General features: G+C 46.5%; 1 protein-coding gene across 4 annotated transcripts in view; it reads right to left on the bottom strand.

Moving 5' to 3' along the window:
- LOC124969287 (adhesion G protein-coupled receptor E4-like) overlaps positions 1-16,277 on the bottom strand; it is a 38,654-nt gene extending 22,377 nt beyond the window's left edge. For 2 of the 4 annotated variants that reach the window (XM_047532166.1, XM_047532169.1), the window contains exons 1-8: positions 16,145-16,254; positions 7,869-7,953; positions 5,636-5,686; positions 4,553-4,675; positions 3,592-3,732; positions 1,300-1,340; positions 710-845; positions 329-427 (exon numbers count right to left, since the gene is read on the bottom strand). In XM_047532166.1, coding sequence (XP_047388122.1) covers positions 329-427; positions 710-845; positions 1,300-1,340; positions 3,592-3,732; positions 4,553-4,675; positions 5,636-5,686; positions 7,869-7,953; positions 16,145-16,171 — 703 coding nt within the window. In that variant the 5' untranslated portion in view covers positions 16,172-16,254. Of the gene's footprint in view, positions 1-328; positions 428-709; positions 846-1,299; positions 1,341-3,591; positions 3,733-4,552; positions 4,676-5,635; positions 5,687-7,868; positions 7,954-14,873; positions 14,925-16,144 lie in introns of all 4 variants that reach the window. The other 2 variants (XM_047532167.1, XM_047532168.1) reach the window with 2 other exon arrangements.
- Between the last annotated feature and the right edge of the window lie 313 nt (positions 16,278-16,590).

The following is a 16,590-nucleotide window of genomic DNA, read 5'->3' as shown; positions in this document are numbered from 1 at the left end:
ACGAGGCGTCCATGTCACCCAGTGTGTTCATAAAACACTTTTCAAAAGAAACAGTGGTTGAGGCAACAACCAGGCACCCCGGCCAGGAGCTAGCTTGTCAGACAGCCCCACAGAATCACACGTGGCTCCACGGGGGCCTTTCAAGGAAGCGCGCCCCCTGGCCCGTCCTGACCTCAGGCCAGCGACTCCCTCCCCGGGCTGCCTGTGGTGCTCAGGGAGAGCTTCTCATCCACCATGCAGATCCCCGCCACCCGAGAGCTTCGTGAGCCCCCCACCCATCGGCCAGGCCCAGAATCGGGGTCTGGAGAGTGCACCTCAGCCCCAGTACCTCCTGTGCTGTCCCTGAAGATACCAGTGCAGTTGAGGCCCATGGTGTTGTTCCCAGCTTCCAGCAGAGTCTTCTCCCTGCACCTCTTGGCTTCATAGACTGGAAACGGCAAGTAAGTGACCTTGCTGAGCTCATCTCTCGTGCTCAGAAGCCTGGAGAAGCACCCGCTTTGGGGGGCAGGGTTCCCCTTTTATGCATGTTTTCCCTTTCATGCAAGGAAGGCTGGAGACAGGCAGAGAGCCAATTCATTCCCTCATCCCTCAGACTTATGTTCTGGAAGAAGCACCCTGCTCCTGAGGACAGCCGTCACTCTGGAGGCTGACAGAGTCACTCACTATGCCTGGTCCCAAAGCCCCTGAGAGTAGCCCTCGTATTCCTTACCTAAATCTAACCTGGTGTCTTCACCCTTGCTTGGAGACTCAAAACTCTTGTTCAGTATAAACATTTCCACACGCTGAAGTAGTTGGGTTGCTTTTTTTGCAAAATCCTTTTGGCTTGTATTTTTCCTCAGATCTTCCTTTTAAAGAAATAAAGCTCATCAGACGCTCGCCAAAACTTAAGAAATCAGCAGTATGCTACATCTGGTTGGGCGAGTCCAGAAGGCGACCACATTTGCTGGTCTGCCAGGAGGTGGGTGGGACGCTCTCCATGTGTGACACGGGCCTTGGAGGGCAGCTGAGGCATCGTGAACCAAGGCAGGGTTTCTCCGTCTTTCAGGACTTCTGGGCCTACACAGATCTTGGCTCCCCTGGGTGCCCTGCTATCTAGGTTCCCATCAACTAGATGCCAGGAGCCACCTCCCCACACTGTGACAAGGAAGAGCACCTCCAGATGTCCCAGAGGCCCCTGGGACAGAAGGCAGTGTTGCCCCCGTGAGATCTCTTCCATCCTGAGAGCCATGGGGACCCTCCGCAGGGTCAAGCAGGACAACATGCTAAGACAGACCTGAACCCAGACTTCACCCCACTCACCCAAACGTTGCCCCATGAGCGTTTGTCCTCATCCAAGTTCCCTGGGAAAGAAAAAGGAGCCTTTAGATGGGACACAGGAGTTAGCATCCTGGCCCACATCCCTTCTTCTAGTCAGCCTCAAATGGCACTTACTCCTGACATTCATCTAAGTCCACAATGTATTCTACCATCGAATTTTTAAAAAGGGAACTAGGATGGAGCTTCTGGTTTGATAATTCAGTCAACAAGCTTTAGGGAGCAGCTACTTAAAACCGGACCTAAGGCTGAAGGGTAAGGATGGGGTGTCAAAGAGACCCAGGGTGCCCTCTTGTGGAATCTGCAGGCTGCAGGAACGTCATTAAGGACATGATCACAAGTAAGCAAAGAAGTTGTTGCAATCGCTGCTCTTATGCAGTAGGGTGAGGTGGTGGGTGCATACAACAGAGGCCCCAGTACCTTGGGGTGTGAGGAAAGGCTTCCCAAAGGAATCAGTGTCAAATAATAGCAGAAGCCACTGTCTACACATTACAGTACAGACGGCTCCTTTACATACACTATCTTATCTAAGGGAACAGAAGTTTCTAGAACAGGCCTAAGTATGGTAGTAGCTGAACTTCATTGAGCCTTCCTGAGTGCCTAGGACTGCTAAGTATTTTACATGTATTAAAACCAGAAAGGGCAGGTGGGGGTACTGATTTGCTAGGGCTGCTGTGTGGAACGTAGTACCACAGACCGTACCCTCTCAGTTCTGAGGTCAGAAGTCCAAGGGTCAGGGTATCGACAAAGCTGTGCTCGTCTGAAGGCTCAGGGAAGAGAGTCCTGCCTGGCCCTGCCCAGTTTCTGGTGGTGGCCAGCAAACTGGCATCCCTGACTGTGGTGTTGTAAATCCAGTCTCTGCCTCCATCGCCACGGGGTCATCTCCTGGTGTTTGTGTGTGTGTCAGATTTTCCTCTTTTCATAGGAACACCAGTTATGTTGGATTCGGGGCCCACGCTGATCTAGTATAACCTCATCTTGATGAGATTACACCTCCACAGGCCCTGTTTACCTTAAGTCACATTTACAGGTCCCAGGTAGAAATGAATTCTGGAAGGACCCTCTTCACATTCCTGAAACTGCTCCCAATGACCCCCATCTCTATCACCCCTGTCTAACTTCTTCCCCTTGACTGTGGACTGGATCCAGAGACTCGTTCTGATGAACAAATATAGGATGTGCCTTCTGAGATCAGGTTATAAGAGACTCAGACTCTGTCTCATTCAAGTTCTCTTTCTGACTGGTCTCAGGCGCTTCTATAAGAAAGAATACTAGAAAAACCCATATCTCTAAGAAGTGGGGGCTACCTTCCACAAACCATCAGTGAGCAGCTGAGATCTTCATCAATGTCTTTCAAGAAACTGAATTCTGCCAGCAACTGTGAGTGACTTAGGAGCATACCCTGCCCCAGTCAAGTCTTTGGATGAGACCATGACCCGAATAACATCTTCATCACTGTTGTGAGAAACCCAGATGCAGAGGACCCAGCTAAACCATGTTAGGCTCCTGACCTACAGAAACCATGAAGTAACACATTTCTGTATGGTTTTAACTGACTGCATTTGGGAGTAACTTGTTACACCTCAACACACAACTAACACAGTAGATCCTGTTCCTATTCCCATTTACAGATTAGATGTTTTGGTCAAATCACCAACCAAAGGTCAGCTGGTAAGTAGAGGAGCCACCACTGAAAGCCAGTCAGCAGAGCTCAAGACCTGGAATTATATTAGGACTGAACATATAAAAATGTTGTAGGCACTGAGAGGTAGATTTCTCCTTGTTGGGGCAAACCTTAGCATTGACTGGGATCAGAGGTACTAATGGGAACTCACAAGAAGATGTAGCGTATAGACAGATAGATAGAAAAAGGAATCGAATTTGAGATCAGTGAGACGTAAAGAAATGGTGAAGCTCAGAAGACAACTGGAGATGTCTTTTTGGAAGCCTGGGAAAGAGACCCATATGGGAGACATAAATTTATAGTGTCCATACAAAGATGGTTGATTGGTGCCCTGGGCTTGGAGACATCTCCTTGTGAAAGACCATCACAGTCAACAAAGGGATGCAGATGAGTTAAGAGAGGCCTCTGTGTTCTTTCCCTGACCTGAGCTGTTACAGGAGCACATGGCACGTGTATTGGCACGTGTATGTGCACGTACACACTCTCCCCCCCCCCCTCTCTCTCTGTCTCTCTCTCTCTCTCTCTCTCTCTCTCTCTCTCTCTCTCTCTCTCTCTCCCCCTTCCCATGGTGGAAAGCATTTGAAAATTCTCACCGTGACATTCTGCATGATCCATATCAGAGAACCATTTTAACAATGAGCGTTGTACCACACAGACACAGAGGTAATACGCGATCTTTTTACTACAGTGCATTTCCTTGCACTTTGCCAACTTGATCCTACACTCATCAACATCTGTGAATCAAAGAAAATACTTCTTTTATTCTCACAGAACCAACCATTTTTTCCTTGCCCAAGGGATCACTATTGCCCAATGTCATTTATAAACACCCAACAACATCTCTTGTTCTTTAAAAGGATGAATCCACATTATAAAGATAACAGTTCTCAATAAATTAATTTTTAATTCCAACATAGCCCTAATTAAAAATCTACAAGCATTGTATAGAGTGAGATGAGTTGATTCTGTCATGCAAGGGTAACCAGAAAGACTGTGAGGTGGAGACCAGACTTACCCACCAAAACGTGCCATAAAACCTCGACCAAACAATGAGGTACTAGTATACAAATAAATAAAAATGACCACTGGGATAGACCAGGTCAGAGGTAGACCCAGGGGCATACGGAGCTTTAGAGTACAGTGAAGGTAGTATGTCAAATCACTGGAGGAAGGATGGGTGGGCTTTTAATGCAGTGTCAGTTTGTCAGATCTACTTAAAACATGCATCCAGCAGCAAGGAACCAGAGTCAGGCAGAGCAAGCACACTGCTGGAAAAGGCTTCAGGTGAGGGTGGTCCTGGCTTAGGTGCTGTGTGTGCTGGGTGCTGCTGATGAACCAGAGCTGAGGCCGCTGAAGCCCAGGGAGACCCAGATAGAAGCTGCCCTGGCCCAATGACTGACACTTGCTCTCTCTATCCAAAGGCCTCAGGGACAAGCCCACCTGGAAAACAGTCATACCTCCCCCATTAGTCTTCTGAAGAACTCCAGCTTTTGGACGTGGAGCAGAACAGTTATTGCTAAAGAGTGAGGGAAGTAAAACCTCGTGACCACTTACCGTCACACTTGAGGTAAGATGTATGGAAGATTTTCATCCACCACGTGTACTTGAACCCATTTCTACAAATACAGTGGGTGCTGTTGTAGCAGATGGCAGTTTCAGGGCATGGAGGGCAGGAATCTGTAGAGACCACAGAAGTGAGTTATCCATTTGCTCATTCATTCATCCAGGAAGCACTCACTGGCCACCTACGATGGACCAGAGGCTGTGGTCAGAAGCATGTGCTTTTGGGAACCTTTCTCACGTCCATCCCACTGCTGAGTGGAGAAGCTCACTGTGCGCGCCCACATCCCACTTCTGCCACCAACGCCAGTGCTGCCAGCTGTCAATAGCCAGCACTTGTATTCCATAAAAAACACCCAGCTTTGTGATTATTTTAAAAAAGTAAAAACAAGTGTCAATCTATTCATTGCATCAGCCCAAAACATCTGAGTATTCTAGTGTAGAGACTGGCACTGAGGGAAAGGTCATCAGAGTAAAATTAAAAAAAAAAAAAAAAAAAAAAAACAGGTGTCAACAAGGATATGGAGAAATTGGAAGACTTGTGCACTGCTGGTAGAAACGCAAAATGGCGTAGCCTGCATGGAATGACTAGGGCAGTTCCCCTAAAAACTGAAAATTAGAATTACCATATGATCCAGCAAGAACTGAAAGCAAAGCATCAAAGAGACTTGTGCATCCATGTTCACAGCAGAGTTGTTCACAATAGACAAAAGGTACAAGCAACCCAACTTTCCACGGTGGATGAATAAACAAATAAATGTGGTATATTCACACAATGGAATATTACTGTCATAAAAAAGAAGGAAATTCCAATACTGCTCCAACATGGACATTATGCTCAGTAAAATAAGCCAGTCACAAACAGACAAATATTGTGTGATTCTACCTGTAGAAGGTTCCATGGGTAGTCAAATTCATAGAGACAGAAAGTGTAGTGATGGAAGAGAAGGGAGAGCTAGTGTTCAGTGGACAGAGGTTCAGTTGGGAAGATGAAAGGCCAATGTCAATGTCTCCTCTATACACGTGTTTCAGATCCCAGTCTCCTTTCTCCTGGCCTGAGGCCATGAGTCAACTCACCTCCAGAGGTCTGCGCCTCTGATCCTGGTGAAGCCAGCAAGACACTGACAACTGGAATGGAAAGAGGAGGGATCAGTTCCGACGGGGTCGCCGCGGCTCTCCTTGGGCACCTTATGGCTATGTCTCCCTGCAGAGATGAATCCTGCCGCCTGCTGCGTGCCATCCTCGAGGTCGCCAGCACCCCACACACCACTCGAGCAGGAGAGGTGCATCGGCTGCAGCCGTGTCCTGATTTCTGAAAACCTCGCAGGTATTTGGCTTCTCCTCCCGTATGACACCCAAGGCCAACTTCCTGTCTCTGTTCTGTGAGCCCGTCTGTCCTTAACCCTCCAGACCTCCAACCCCACACCACCCAACACAACACTGTGAAGCACATGGCTCCTTTGGAATTTTCTAGTCACCACATTTTTAAAAAGCAAAGAACACCAGGTGAAATTAATTTCAATAATATATTCTACGCAACTCAGTAGAACCAAGATGCTATCATTCGATATGTAACCAGTAAAAAGCAAATTATTAATAAAGTGTTGCATTGTCTTGTGTGCATTGTGCCTTGGGAATCTATTGTCTATATTGAGCGTACATCACATCTGCACCTTTTGGGCTGGTCCCACCTCTAGCGCTCAGTAGTCACACAGGACAAGGGCTGTGACGTTGGACAGGGGACATGGTCACTTCACCCTCGTGACCATGGCTTTCTCCGGGACAAGAGGAGATCTGTACAGCACCCGCCACAAGAATCCTGGGGACCACATTGCTGTGGAAGATTTGAAAGGGGTAAGGATGTCTTACAGATGAATCACTCCTGCGCCGTGTTGCTGGACAGAATCTTCCCGCCAAAGTTGGGGACAAGCTCAGAAATGCAGAGCGTCCCCAGCTATTTCTTCCTGATTGTCCACTGTCACTCTCCCAAGGCAGGCACAACAGGAATGACTGCCCAGAGAAAGGGGCTTTTTGCCCCCCTCACGGCAAGCTGACCGTGTGGGACTTCCCCTCCCGCCTGGTCAGGTTTTGGATTGACGTCTTTCATTCAGCTTAGCTCTCTGGGCATTGCTTTGCCATATGCATCAATTGTTTTTTCCTTTTAATGGCTGAGTGGTGTCCTGTGGTATTGATGGGCTGGTTTATTTAACCCCTCACCCATTAACAGCCATCTGCACTGTCCCCAGTTTTAGCTATGAGATACACGAGTCTTTTGTGAACAGAAATGTTTGTGTTCCTGGTATAAATGCCCATAAGTACCTTTGTTGGGTGCACATTGAGTTTTTTAAGAAATCGCCAAGCTGTTTGCTGGAGTGGCTGTACCACTGGACATCCCCACAGCAACATATGAGTGACTGCTTCTTTACATGTTCTCCAGTGTTTGGTGGTGTCTCTATTTTTATTTTACTAATTCTGGTGGTTACATAGTTTTGTCTCGTTATAGCTTTAACTTCCTCCTCCCAAATGGCCAAGTATATCAAGCACAATTGCATCATTTGCCTCCGATACGACCTTTCAGTGAAATGTCTTTTCTTTTTTTTTTCTTTTTTTTTTTTTTTTTGCAGTGCTGGATTGAACCCAGGGCCTTGTGCTTGCAAAGCAAGCACTCTACCCACTGAGCTATCTCCCCAGCCCCCTGTGAAATGTCTTTTCATGACTTTGCCCCTTTCAAACTGGATTTTTAACTGCATCTTGAGAACTCTTTATATATTCCAGATACTAATCTTTGTTAGTTACACAGGACGCAAGTATTTCCCAGCTCACAACTTGTCTCTCACCCTCTTAGCAGTGTCTTTGCAAAGCAAGGTCTTCTCTGCATGTTGACACTTGCTTCATCAATCATCTCTCATTCACAAAATGCATTTTGGTGTCAAGCCCAAGGACACCTTGTGTGGTTCTACCTCCTGAAGATCTTCTGTTGGTGTTTTCCCCCTAAAATTTTACCTTTCTCTTTTGCATGTATCCCGGGGACTTATTTTGAGGGTTTGTTTTTTGTTTTGTTTTGTTTTTTGTATAAAATGTGAACTTCCAGTCAAAGTTTTGTGATGCTTGGTCTATTCTGGGTTTGCAGTGACCCCAGAACCATTTGTTGGAAGGGTTCCCTTTCAGTCCTACTCTGGGGATCCCACCTAGGAACTTGGAATGTGAGGTGAAAGCACGTGCAGCCAGACCTGGAGAAGTGACAAATTTAGAGGAGAAAACAAAGCTAGGACTTCAGGCACGGGGAGCGAGAACCCTCTGCCGCACTCACCTGAGAGCAGGGCCAGCCACCCGCTTCCCATAGCACTGGACCCCCCGGAGCACCGTCGAGGGCCTCCCGGGACAAGGCAGGACTCCTGCAATGAGAGATCCCGTGAGAACGAGCTCCTGAGGGTCGCGGAGTTGCCAAGCCAGGTGGCCAGCGCCCACCATGACCCTTCAACTCCTCACTCTCTGGGGATAAATGCCGCAACGCTGAGCTCACAGCGTGGGTCATAGGAGACCAGTCTCCTACCGGTGAGTGATGGATGCACGCCAGGAATGTTCTGCGGAAATTTAAAATCCCAGTCCAAAACTCCAGTTAGCATTTTTCATACTGTAGAAAATTCCAGATTCTTTTCTAGGTACATAGTGATCATTTATTTGCCACTTAATTTTTAATTTTTAATGCTAGAAATGTAATGACAGAGCGCTTGATGTTTCAATGGATGTGTACATTGTACATGTTAAATCGACACAAGGAACGGACCCACCCCTCACCTACTTACCGTTGTTGATGATGAGAACGTTTGAAACCCAACTTTTAGCAACGGTGGAAACACACCAGGTATTATCACTAACCGTGGTCACCAGGCTGTGGGATACCTCTCTGAAACTTATTCCCCCTGTGTAACTGAAACTCGTGAAACTTAGTGCCCTTTGACCCACATCCTATTGCTGGCTCTGCCCCGTCCCAGCTGTGGCAATGACCATTCAGCTCCACCCTGTGGGGTCCACTCTCATCTTCAAAAAAAATAATAATAATAGTAAGATAGACAAGGGTCCTAGATTTAAAGAGACTTGGAAACAAATCATGAGTTGTAGTATTTTAATAAACCCAAACCAAAAACTTGATTTTCAAGGTTTTAAGTCTGGATATATCATGACAATTGTCAGTTCACCCCAGTTAGAATGACTGTTATAAATAAATGAGTAAATAAATAAAGAAAGAAAGACAGGTGAGCGTGTACAGAAAAAGGAATTCATAGACTGTTGGTGGGAATGTAATTAGTACAACCATGTGGAGAACAGTGTGGCAGTTCCCCCCGAAAAATTAAAAATAGATCTACCACGTGATCCACAGGAGTCTGTATCCACAGGAAATGACATCAGCACACCCAAAAGGCAGTTGGCTCCCGGGTTGGCTGTGTCTCTGCTCACAACAGCTAAGGTATGGAGCCTGTGGGTGAATGATTAAAGAAGCGTGGCCCACGTGCACAACACAATCTCATTCAGCCCTAACGAGGAGTGGAATCCTGTCATTTGCAGTAAAATGGACACAACGGGAAGATATTACGTTAAGTGAAATACGCCGGACACAGAAAGACAGTCCCACATATGTTCTCTCACATGTGGAAGCTGAAAAAGGTGACCCAAACATGGGGTAGGTCAGGCGGGGTGCAGATGGGGAGAGGTAGGTAACAGGAAGCCGGATCTGATCAGTGCACACCATCTGCATGCATGCAAATATCACACTGAACCCACTAATGGGCATTACCACATGCTAGTCATGAACAAGATTCAGAAAAAGAATGTCCATTTTCATAGGGTAATTCACCCCAGTTTCCTCATCTGTTGATTCCTACAGATGCTCCAAAGAAGCTGTAAGCATGATTAAGTGATTATTTTTAAAGAGTCCTGACCTTTCAGAGATATCTGCTGAAATGTTTGCAGGTGAAATAAAAACATGACCAGAATTTACCTAAAAATTAATTGGGTAGAATGAATGTTTAGGGGAGCAAGTGGGAATAAAGAGGAAACAAGATCAGCCAGGAGCGGATCATTGCTGGGGCTGGGGACAGGTCCATGGGGTTCACTGTGCTATTGTTGCTACATTTGTACACGTTCAGAAAGTTCCAGAACAAGAAAGTGTGGGGGAGGGGAGATGATCATGGAAATACACTGCTAAGTAAGTAAGTAAATGTTTACCAAAAGGCAGTTTACATGCTAACATTTGTGAAAAATAGGAGAGATGATATAGAAAATGCTAGCATGCTGTAAACAATTAGAAATAGGTTTACATGTATTAATAATTTATTTATGTAACAGGAAAAATATCTCCCTCATTTTGCAAAAATGTTAGCGCTCTGTATTCAGTGAGGTCTATGTGCGTGTATGCACTATGCAACATCACACATACATACACACAAATGCACTGAATGCATATGCATATTATGCTTCTGTGTTTGCATAAGATACTCCTGAAACAAACCTAAGAATTCACAAAAACAATTGCCATTGAGAAAGAGCTGCAGATCTAGGAAACACATTTCACCATTTGTTTTGCATCTTGAACCAAATGAAGATCTTTCATATTCAAAAGTTCACTTCCAAAGGATAGAAAAGCAGAAACACTCTACCTCACTGTCAATGAGTCTTTCAAAGACTTTAAAAGGCATTGTGTGGCATTTTATTCAGCCATAAAGAAAAATGAAATTACATCATTTGCAGGAAAATGGATGGAACTTGAGCACAATCCGCTACATGAAATGAGCCAAACTCAGGAAGTCAAGGGCCCTATGTTTTCTCTCATATGTGGAAGCTGGAGAGGAAAAGGGAAAAGAAAGGTTGCGGGTAGAACTCATGAAAATCTAAGGGAGACCAGCAGAGTAGAGGAAAGGGACTGGGGGTGGGGAGGGAAGGACGGGGGAGGGAGACTGGCCAGGTTGTATTGTTATGTTGTGTTGCAGGCGCAGAAATGTAACAACAAACGCCACCATTATGTACAACCGCAGAGCACCAATAACAAGTGTGGGGAAAGGCTTGTGGTTTGCCTCGTGGATATCATTTTAAAATTTAAAAAGCACCCTCCTGAGATAATGTGAACGGATACATTTTGCACATTAGCAAAGATAAAGTGCTACGCACACCTGATGATCCCCTCGAGTGAAAGCAGATGGAGCCGCTGACGGAGACCTAGCAAAGCAGCCTTGCAAAGCAGGGGGAAGAAGCAGCCTGATGAAGCATAAGCAGAGGATAGCACTTGAATGAGTCCGTGCAAACAGCTGGTTACCTTCCAACGGTGCCATAGGAGATTCTCAGGACCAGGCTGAGAGCACCTGAGATCAGACACGGGGCATAGAGCAGGATAACGGCAGCACGCTTACGCCACAGTTGCTAACAGGAGATGGCATGAGTGATTTCAAATTTCTTTTATTAACTATAATTCTGAATTTTGTGCATTGCCTTAGCAATAAGCAAATAATAATAACAATTTGGGGGGGGGAGACAAAATGACTTTAGAAATGGCTTCCCTCGGCTGCTCTCCTCCTCCGGCTCCTGTTCAGATGGGTACATTCTGCTTTACTCTCCGGATCCATCTCAGCCCTCCTGTTTATAGGGCAGTTGTCTCCCAGAGCATCACCCACTGGGTGCTGGCCACAGGCAGTTCAATGGCCTCAAACGTCAGCGCACGGGAAATCTGCAGCTGCAGCTGAGAAGTCCTGAAGTCGTGACTTTGCCTCCGTTAGGTTCAGATATGACCAGTGCCCCAAAGGCTCAGGTGTGAGACAATGCAAGAGTTTTCAGAAATGAGATGATTAGATTTTGAGAAGTGTGATCTGATCAGTGGATTAATCCACTGCTATGGGTTAACTGGACAGTAACTGTAGGCAGGTAGGGTGTGGCTGAGGAGGTAGGTCACGAGGTTTGATATCTTGCCCCTGGGGAGCAGAGCTCTCTGCTTCTTGGCTGCCATGTGCTCCACCACACCTTCTGCCATGATGTCCTGCCTCACCTTGGGCCCAGAGCAATGACGTTGGTGGACCATGGGCAGAAACTTTGAAACCATGAGCCAAAATAAACTTTTCCTCTAAATGATTCTTGTTGGGTATTTTGGTCACATCAATACAAAGCTGAATAAACAGCCTCCCAGCCTTTGCTTCCTCATCTGTGAAATGGAGCTAAGAAAGAGCATGGAGTTCATAGCATCCAGCTGATTCAGTGAGCCGACCTTCCATCGCATGCGATTCCTGTCTGCCTAGCAAGTGCTGAAGAGGACAGGCAATGGTGATGGTGATGGAGACCGTGGTGGTGATGGTCCTGATGATGACAGTAGTGATGATGGTGGATGTGGCATTAATGGCAACGGTGGGGATTAGTGATAATGATGATGGTAGAGAAGGAGGGAAGGATGGCTATGGTGGTGACAGATATGATACAGTGGGTCATGGTGGTGGTGGTGGTAATGGTGGTGATCATAGTGGTAATGGTGGTGGTGATGGTGGTGATTATGGTGATGGTGGTGATCATGGTGGTGGTGATGGTGGTATGATGGTGATTATGGTGGTGTGATGGTAATTATGGTGATGGTGATGAGGATGGTGAGATGGTGATTATGGTAATGGTGGTGATCATGGTGGTAATTATGATGATAGTGGTGATCATGGTGGTGGTGATGGTGATTATGGTGGTGTGATGGTGATTATGGTGATGGTGATGAGGATGGTGTGATGGTGATTATGGTGATGGTGGTGATTATGGTGATGGTGACAGTGGTGATAATGGTGGTGGTGATGGTGATTATGGTGATGGTGGTGGTGATGGTGATGGTGATGGTCATGTAGAGCTCTCGTACACCTTCCCTGACTCCAATTACAGCCACAACTTTCATGTTAAAGACTGATCCCTTGATCACTGTTAGTGGAACTAAGAATTAACAAGGGTCCTATGAAACCCACACAGAACAAAGTAGTGGCCTGAGAAGGTCCACCCATAGAATCCCTTTTTTATTTATTTTGCAGTACCAGAGATGGAACCAAGGACCTCATGCATGCTAGCAAATTATCTACCACTGAGCCACATCCCCATCCCTCTTCTTACATATTTCTTTATTTTGAGACAGAGTCTCACTAAGTTGCCCAGGGTGGCCTCAAACTTGCCATCCTCTGACCTCAGTCTCCTGATCATGCCACCAAGCCCAGCTGGAATCCCTGGTTCTTGATGCTCAAGCCAACAGCATCTTGTGTTAGAATCTTGCATGTAAATCAAATTTTGCTACAGATACTTCTCTCAACCTTTATAGTACCACTCCTTAAATCATTTCCAGAGCTCCACAGGGTGGGCCAAGCACCTTATTAAGTGCTTAGTTACAAAGTATTTAATAAGACGAGTTTTCTGTCATTGAAATCTCACAACTGTCTTCTGATGGAGATCTTAATTTATCTCACCACTCGCCAGGTGAAGAAATCAAGGTTCAAAGAAACTACATCCCTTGCTTCAAGGTCACACTGCTAGGAAGACCCCAAGCTAAGACTCAGACAAGGCCTGCTAGAGCTCCAGCACTCAAGCAGGACGGCGTCCCTGAGGGCCAGACGCTGACCAAGGGGAAGCCTAGACCCCATGCTCTGGCTGGAGGAACCCACACTCACTATTCCCCGACACAGAGCCCAGGAGTCACCAGCTGGCACTCTGCATGGGACAGTAGCATCTGACTGGACCCCAGATACTGCGTCTTGTCCCTAGAGTTGGGCTGGGCACACCACGGGCCTCCCCACCCCTCACCATTTGACTCTTCGGGATTCATGCTTCTCTTCTCCTCAGAAAGAACTACTCTAAAATGTGCTGTGGGTTCTAAAAGGTCCTTGTCCAGATGCAGACACTTCTTTCCTGAGCCCTCGTCTAAACCTATCTAACTAACTAAAGCGAGTGTTTTCTGACAATAGAAGTCAGAACAGCTGAGGCCCTTCACCATGCCAGTTTGGAAAGATTTGGGGCCATGATCCCAGGCAAAAATTCCATTTCACAGGGCTGGACACGTAGCTCAGTAGTTGCGTGCTAGCCCAGCGTGTGTGAGGCCCTGGGATCAATGCCACGTACAGTCAAAAAAAAGAAGATTCATTTACACAATAGAGACAGAGAGAACTGAACCAAGTTTAGCAGAATGGGCCTCACTGCCTGCAGCCTGTGACGCTTTATAACTACAATCCTTTTATTTCCACTCGTCGCAGGGCTGGTTGTGACCCACCAGGCTGACTTCCCAACCACCCCTCCAGGGGGACCTCACCAGCTGGTTGAAAGACCTTAGCCTGTAAATGTCTCTGTCCATGAATAAAGGGCACTGCCTTCCAAGTGACCCTGGCATTTCATTTTCCTGATATTGAAGCCAGAATTGGGGACGGGCGGTCAGTGTAGAAATAGGGGATTGGGTCAGATTGAGGAAATGGGGGCCATGAAGGCCATCTGCCTCTGGAAGCTGGAGACTGCCCTGGGAGAGTGGAATGTCAAGGACCTGCAGAGCCCACTGATAACCAAGTTTACCTGCCCTTGTCAGGGACTACAGGCAAGGAGATGCTAATTGATGCCCCCTGGGCCCTTACCTGCCTGAATCACCTTGGTCCTCCCTCTGCCCATCCCTTCTCACTTTATGCAAAACCGGGCCTAATCACGTAGGCAGGCAGGAAAGAGATAAGGGGGAAAGAATGCGAGAATAAAACCTATAAAAAGAACAAGATTTGCTCATCTGATGGATTCCGCCTTTGGGTCCCCTTCTTCCACCAGGGAGAAGTCTGCTTTTACTTGTCCTTAATAAAGCTTACTTTCTACTCTACGCTTGTCTCGGCATGCTTCTCTGGCGTTATACTTCACCTGGGGAAGCAGGACTCGTCACCAGTAAACGGCAGTATCAATATGTTGATACAGAGTGAGGTACGTGAAAAGCTGCGGGTTCATCACCTGACCTCAGTAGACTTGAGGCTTTTAATCCTAAACAGCTTGGCTCTAAATGACGTTTGCTTTAGACTCTTCTCCCTGCAGCCCTGTCATCTCAGCTCACCTTAAGCCCCTTAGTGCATGATCCACCTTGAACATGCCAGGTAGCTCCACACTCCCGCATAACAACACCCACATTCCTTGACCAAGCAGAAGGGAGAGAGAAGGTGAGGCAGACACCCACATAGAAACTTCAAAGAGCTAATGCAATGGGTTGGAAGTTCTGCTTGAAACTTCCAGAGCCAGCCAAGATCACAAGCAGAACATCATCTATTTTCCATGGGAAGTCACTGCACCAGGATCTACTTACCTCAAAGACAGAAGGTCCTTGCTCCTCACCCACTCTGGTAACTTCTCAGTGCTAGCAAAAGAGGAAGCACACCACTACTTATCTTGAGCAGTTTCCCAAGGAATCCTGTGGTTGGGTAAAAGGGCTGGGTTGTTTGCTGGGGCATTTACATAATGCAAGACTCATTAGTTCTCTCTTCCTCACAGTAATTTAAGTAATGCATTTCCCAGATGGATTTCAAAGGACCTCAGAAATAAATTTGAAAATGGTGATGGTATTCAATGAGGAAACCCAGATATTAGACTGAGGTGAGTTCCCGTCAATTCCAAGGAAATGGATCCAACTTTGAAGAGGTTCCTTTAGTTTAATTCTTAATGTGAGAATAGAAGGGCAGAGCCAGGGAGGGAGACAGAGCATCTTTGTATCACCTGACACCCATGATCACTTTTGCAAATTATCATTTTGAGGAAATACCCCAGTACTTTGTACATGTCCTTGGTCTTTGAGGTAACCCACCCAATATAATCACACCTATCGATTAGGCGGGTAAATTTCTTCACTAGTCTGTAGAGTGGGGTTGGGAAACTTTGGTCTTGTTCATATTTTAGTAAATTCCAGCACAAATATGGCAGACACCCCTTGTGATTTACTCCTAGTCCTGAACATTAAGGAAACATGGCCTTGTTATTCCTGACAGTAACATCTTCATCTCTGTTTCCCACTTCTTTATGTAAATTAATGAGTCGATGCAATAAAACATTCAAACAATCCCTCGGTTGGCAATCAGCATTTCCATACAACTCTCAGAGTGTTTGCTGTGTCACGTTTGAACGGCACGGGTTGGATTCTTTACTGAAGAGGGTTGGATTCTGTACTGAGCACGGTTATCACCACCGTGACCTAAGCTTGGCCACATGATTGGCTCTGACCAATGAAACAAGAGCTGACAGGATGCAAAAGGTGCTTTCCTGCAGGAGGCCACAAGGAAGAGAATCAATGCACATTCCTCAGCTGCCCTTCCCTCGGGTGGCCAGTCTGCCAACCCCCAGATGTGTGAGTGAGGCCATGTCAAGTAATTCCTTCAACTCCATAACCCACAGAATGGCCACAGACACATGAAAGCCCATCACAGGCCATCCGAGCCAGTTCACCTCAGAACAAATGTCTATCCCTACCCACAAAATCATGAACAAAAAATAAATAAGGTAAAAATCAGGAGGGTGATTTGTTACAAAGCCCAAGCTAACTGGTTCACTTCCCATGGTGGACTGGAAGGAGTTCTTTATACTTACCTCGTCGGCCATGGTACTATTGGACATCACCTCCCAACCACAGCTATGGCACCATAAGTTGGTCCAAATGTCAACCAATAAAGCAGGGAAGTCCTTCTTGGAACAGTGGTCTCTACTGGTACCAACAGACTGATCAGCTCAGCTTGTCTGTCTTGAGAATTTGAATGCAAGGCCACCGAGAGAGATATAGACTCAGATTAGTGATTCATGAGCCAGTAAAGAAACAAAGAGATAACAAATGCAGAAACCAGCAGATAAGATCTGCTGATGATCTGCTGAGACCCTGCTGAGGACCTTCCTCTCCAAACTCCACTCTGGGCATTTCACCTTGCCTTGGTACAGCATCTGTCACCATCACAGAATCATGGTCCATTTCACAAACTCGGGGAGCAAATACTTGGTCTAGGAATGGTTTGATATGATGTAGTTACGTCTCAGAATTTAGC

Source organism: Sciurus carolinensis, chromosome 17 (genome assembly GCF_902686445.1).
Source record: "Sciurus carolinensis chromosome 17, mSciCar1.2, whole genome shotgun sequence".
NCBI lineage: Eukaryota > Metazoa > Chordata > Mammalia > Rodentia > Sciuridae > Sciurus > Sciurus carolinensis.
This window is presented reverse-complemented; position numbering and strand designations above follow the sequence as displayed.